This window comes from Rhinichthys klamathensis, unplaced genomic scaffold (genome assembly GCF_029890125.1).
Source record: "Rhinichthys klamathensis goyatoka isolate OS25496 unplaced genomic scaffold, OSU_Roscu_1.1 h1tg000085l_1, whole genome shotgun sequence".
Taxonomy (NCBI): domain Eukaryota; kingdom Metazoa; phylum Chordata; class Actinopteri; order Cypriniformes; family Leuciscidae; genus Rhinichthys; species Rhinichthys klamathensis.
This window is the reverse complement of record NW_026606626.1, coordinates 896501-902500: the sequence shown is the minus strand read 5'-3', so window position 1 is coordinate 902500 and position 6000 is coordinate 896501. Positions and strand designations below refer to the sequence as shown.

The following is a 6000-nucleotide window of genomic DNA, read 5'->3' as shown; positions in this document are numbered from 1 at the left end:
AATCCGTTGATCATATGAGCGTATTTGAGAATAACCAAGTCCAGCCAACCACAGCGTCTCTTTCTGCCGGTGGTCACGCCCACCTCGTGACCTCGGGTCTGCAGAAGCTCACCTACGGCCTGAGACAAACACAGGTCAGAGGTCATGCAGAGGTCATCGCAAATCAGATCTCAGGTGTTGCTGAAGTCAGATGTTAATGTAGGAGAAACATTCGAGACAAAGTTGATACTAAAAGTCACAATGAAATCAAAATGGACAATTCTTTTTTTTTATGGAATATTGCAGAATACAATTCCTCATAATCTTGAATCTGAATAACTTCCTCTTGCAGCATCTCTTCTCTGATGATGTGGGCGGGGCAACCTGTCACTCACATGAGATCAGCCAATAGCAAACCAAAACCATCCAACCATCCAATCAATAGAGGGAATGCATCCAGTGACTGGATTTAATAGGTAAACTGTGAAAACATTGTGAAAACAAACGATTATCAGTTTAAACTAAAGGTTGGACTCGATATAGTGTTTCTTACAACTTATCAAAGATCCAGTGATCATGAATATTGACATGCAGCAGGAATCATGTTTCCTGACATTTATATGAGCCTGATTTCAACGTTTGCCTGTGAACGCTTTATATAAATACAATATAGGTCTAAATCCATGTGATCACTTATATCAATGCTATATAGTGTATATCGTCATATCACACACACTGCCACTCAGTGTTTCTGCCACTCAGTGTGTGTGACCGCAGTGTGAGACGTCACACACACACTGCCACTCAGTGTTTCTGCCACTCAGTGTGTGTGACCGCAGTGTGAGACGTCACACACACACTGCCACTCAGTGTTTCTGCCACTCAGTGTGTGTGACCGCCAGTGTTGGGGAAGCTACTTTGAAACTGTAGTTTGACAAGCTACAAGCTACTCGTAAGTTAAAGTAGTTAAACTACAGTCAAGCTACCCTTTTGGAAAAGTAGTTAGCTACACTACAAGTTACTATCAAAAAGTAGCTAGTTACATTGAAACTACTTTTGCTTTTATTGAACAACATATATTATACGGTAAATAACTGAATAAGTGTCTGAGGAATGTTTTAAGTAAAATATTTAGTGTTTAAAACAATGCAATACAATTATGATTTTATTGTTTTATTACACACAACACTCAAATATCTCAGACTGTGTCAAAAGTGCAAAATTGCAACAAATACAACATTGCAAGAACAAAATATGCAAGAACAACGTAAATTGCATGTCAAAAATACCGATTGTGAGATCGTTGCATTTTGGCAAGAAAATACATTGAACAACCGCTCACATGTGGCACTGACAATGCACGTTAAACTCGCTCACATGCAGTGATGGAGCTCGCAGAATTTACTGTGAAAGAAGAACCTGAATCACAAGCTGCTTGTGAGCAGAGTTCGGTTCGCTCTGAAACCAGTCAAAACACATCTATACAGCAATTTAATTAGATCAAAGCCTTTGTCGTGCGATAAACAAACTAAGATTACATTTTTTGTTCAACTGACAAACTGTTACGGTTGGGTGTAGGCAGGAAGCACGAGGAGACTAGGATTTCCAAAGACTGACACTTTTACTAATAAATCAAAACAACAAACAGATACTGGCAGGCAGAAGGGCAAAGTATACACACTGGTAACATAGACACACCTTTCACAAACGAGAACCGACAAGGAGTGAGGGAGAACACAGGGTTTACATACACAGAGAACGGATCATGGGAACAAGACACAGCTGGGGCAAATTAACTAGAAACAGGTGAAGGAACTGAACACAAACGAGGAGCGGGAAAACTGAGATACAGGACTGAACCAAAACACAATGCAGGGGGAAACACAGGACACACATGTAACACAAACACAATGGCGCACACTTTAATGGTCTTTTATGTTCATTACCAAACTGGCGGACAGATCATGGCGCTTCAATGTAATTAAATCAGAAATAGAATTTTGATGTAACATAGAGAGCAACAAAGCAGGATAATTAATACATTTAAAGTGGCCATTAATCACCTGTATGTGCGTCCTTAAATTTGTGCTTGAGGTCTTCTGTACGTCAGTGAACCGTTAGCCGCAAGATGCATGATTAAACAACAGGTGGCGGTAATGGCAAAACAAATTAGTTTGTAATCTAACAAGAAGAAGAATATCCTTGCATCGCGCTGATTCGCGCAGGCTCAACAAAACACAATGTAGCTTTTGCTCGCGCTACACCGCTACTTGCTGCAAAAAGTAGTTAGCTACTGGAAAAGCTACACTGTTTAAAAAGCAACTGAGCTACTGCCAAGCTACTGAAAAATGTAGTTAAGTTAAGTTAAGTTAGTAGCCTCCCCAACACTGGTGACCGCAGTGTGAGACGTCACACACACACTGCCACTCAGTGTTTCTGCCACTCAGTGTGTGTGACCGCAGTGTGTGACGTCACACGCATAACCTCCATTGATTGGCAAGCAACATGTGCAACATATTCCATTCCCTGTCTTAGAGGTGATTAGCAACAGCTTAGAGCTTAACTAATATAACATTCCTGTGAAATGAATGATAAAAATAAAAACAACAGTCTTTACCAACAGAAATTAATAGAGGTGTAATATCGTGTCACAATATATCCCAGTACAAAAATGCAACAATATATATTGTGTATCGTTCACCCAAAATAAAAATTACTGTGTGAGAAAAAAATTCAAGTTTTTAGAGTTTTAGTGTCAGTACTACATTAAACTACTATATATAATGTTGAATATAATGTATAATAATGCACTGGAGGAATATCTGATAATGTCAAATGTCTGATGTTAAGAGTTAAAAGTGGTTTATTTTAAATATATCTAGTCAGTGAAAGAGTGCAAGCGTATTCGTCTACAATAATTTAGTATTTTCAGCTTCAGAATCATGAATATTGTTATTCTGGTGTCTCTATTGTCCTGTGCTTTGGGTTTCAGCACCAAGTCTATTCATTTACACACACAATGTAATATCAAATTTAGCATTTTAATCAACAGTAAATGTTTTGTTATTATTTCACCATATGTCTCTGAGTATCGCAATAATATCGTATCGTGAGTTCAGTATCGAATTGTGACATGAGGGTCTCGTTACACCCCTAGAAATGAATCAAATGTAAAACAACACTGCATAGTCTTCACTGTATAAATTAAATATGGATTGATCTAATAAATCTACTAAAGAGCAGTGAGGGATTTGTCTTTTGTTGTTTGATTATCATTAATGACACAGACGTCAGCAGGTTTATTAGGCTGCTGTCACTTTAAGACCGAATGCACGGATCCAATAGTCTGATACACACGCAACTTATTTCCCAATTGTTTATGTTTACTTCAGACATAACCAATATTGTTTAAGCGAATATTATGACATTTTGACATATCGTTAACCAGAAGCTGAAAGTTCACTTTGCTATTCCCCACGGACACAATCAAGCCCCTTCCTCACATTTGTTCTCTATAATAACAAGTTTCCAGGTTCAGTCCGACTCTTACATTGAGCTGTTCTGTGGGAAAGGCTCCTATCCCGACTCTGGTGGTGTAGGCCTTTGATACTCCATACACATCTCCGATGTTTGCGGGGGGAATGCCGAGGCCGGTGCACACGCCACCCACGGTGCAGTTGGACGATGTCACGAATGGGTACGTTCCTGGAAGGAAGGCAAACAACCATTTAAAGAGGACCTATTATGCTCTCTTTCCCATGTTCATCTCGCTTTAGTGTGTAATGTTGCAGTTTGAGCATTAAAAAACTATATCAGTGTCAGTGTTTCTGAACTCCCTGAAACGCCTCCATTGTAGTCTTGAGTTTCTTCCGGGAACGAACACGTCACAATATTCCTCATTTAAATAATTAATGCGCAGAATAAAGGGGCGGGGCCTGATTGAGTTAGTTAGTAGTAGGGGTTGCACAGACTAGTCGACTTTAATGCTCTCCCATGATGCTTTAAATGGATACTACACTTGTTTTGGAAATAGGCTCATTTTACAACTCCCCCAGAGTTAAACTGTTGAGTTTTACCGTTTTTGAATCCATTCAGCCGATCTCCGGTTCTGGCGGTACCACTTTTAGCATAGCTTAGCATACATCATTGAAGTGGACAAGACCATTAGCATTTCTCAAAAAAAAATGAGCAAGGAGTTTCGATATTTTTCCTATTTAAAACTCGACTCTTCTGTAGTTACATCGTGCACTAAGACCGACGGAAAATGTAAAGTTGCGATTTTCTAGGCTGATATGGCTTGGAACTATACTCTCATTCCTGCGTAATAATCAAGAAACTTCACTGCCGTACCATGAGAGCAGCAGGCGTAATGATATGACGCAGCGCCTGAAAATAGTTCCGTTGTGTTGACGGAAGGTGGCCTATTTTCAGGCGCTGCGTCATATCATTACGCCTGCTGCTCTCATGGTACGGCAGTGAAGTTTCTTGATTATTACGCAGGAATGAGAGTATAGTTCCAAGCCATATCAGCCTAGAAAATCGCAACTTTACATTTTCCGTCGGTCTTAGTGCACGATGTAACTACAGAAGAGTCGAGTTTTAAATAGGAAAAATATCGAAACTCCTTGCTCATTTTTTTTTGAGAAATGCTAATGGTCTTGTCCACTTCAATGATGTATGCTAAGCTATGCTAAAAGTGGTACCGCCAGAACCGGAGATCGGCTGAATGGATTCAAAAACGGTAAAACTCAACAGTTTAACTCTGGGGGAGTTGTAAAATGAGCCTATTTCCTAAAAAAGTGGAGTATCCCTTTAAGCTTGACGGCGACTAGTCGCTGATTATGGCCTATAGAGGGCGTAACAGGATAAGAAATCTTTGAAGTCCACTTTTACGGTCCGCTTCCAACAGGTAAAATGACAAATAAATGCATACTCAGAGAGCGCTCCACAAGATATGTATAATTATTAGGGATGCACTGAATGTTCGGCAACCGAAAGTATTCGGCCGAAAATATTTAAAAAAGCACTTTCGGTGTTCGGCCGAATAAGTGAAAAGGCCGAATAATTTACCGAACAATGACGTTTTTGATGACGTAATCAAATGGCAACCAGCATAGAGTGAGAGGCAGCGACGCGCAAACATGTCGTCTGTGTATAGTGGAAGCATACAGTAAGTTGTGAAAAAATAACTCTAATGTTATTCTATCAGGCCAAAAAAAAATGGCCGACACAGCAGCAGTGCTTGAGTGAGGCTCTTCAATTCTCAGTCTACAAAATGAATTTGAATGAGTCTAATTAATGAATCCTCGTGCATATCTACTTTACGATAAGCTTGGAGAGTTATTAGAGGTATCAACCCTCTTTTCTTTTTTCTTTTTTGAGAACTGTTAGACGGACACCGTTTGTTCAGTTGATTATTTCACCTGTGATCCGTCATGGAACAAAACGCGACCAACATATTTATTCTGAAAGCTCTCCAACAACTTAAGCAAGAGATGTTCACATATTTTGACCCGAAACTTGACAACCTGCAAATAGCTGCAAATGCATTGCAGTCTTCCCTTAAATCGCTCGGGGACCAAGTAGGAGAGCTTGAATTTAGAGTCAGTTCAAACCAGGATAACATAACTGATCTAGAGCAACGCGTTGAGTTGCTGGAGAAGCAAAATACACTACTACTGCAGAAAGCCGAGGACGCCGAAAATCGGAGCAGAGCCCTAAATCTTCGCTTCATTCACATTCCTGAGCGAGCTGAAGGTACAGATACAATCGGCTTTATTGAACATCTACTCACTCATCTCTTCGGCGAAGACAACTTTCCCACTCCACCGGTGATCGAGCGCGCTCATCGCATTTCTGGAGCCTCTTCCAAACCGAACTCCAAACCAGGTTCAAGAACCATTCTGGTCAAGTTTATTCACTTTCGAGACAAACTTAAGATTCTTAGCCTTGCTCGGGAGAAAAAGGAGCTGAGGTATCTAGGCTCTAGAGTCTTCATTTATCCAGACTTCAGCCATGGCT

At 40.2% G+C, this 6000-nt stretch overlaps 1 protein-coding gene across 1 annotated transcript in view; it reads right to left on the bottom strand.

Annotated features, from left to right (window-relative positions):
- Nucleotides 1–6000, bottom strand: part of adss1 (adenylosuccinate synthase 1) — a 30137-nt gene that overhangs the window by 4819 nt on the left and 19318 nt on the right. Inside the window, exons 9-10 of the mRNA XM_056251600.1 lie at nt 3530–3684; nt 1–119 (exon numbers count right to left, since the gene is read on the bottom strand). The exon at nt 1–119 is cut by the window's left edge and continues 6 nt beyond it. Of these exons, the coding sequence (XP_056107575.1) occupies nt 1–119; nt 3530–3684 (274 nt within the window). The remainder of the gene's footprint in view (nt 120–3529; nt 3685–6000) is intronic.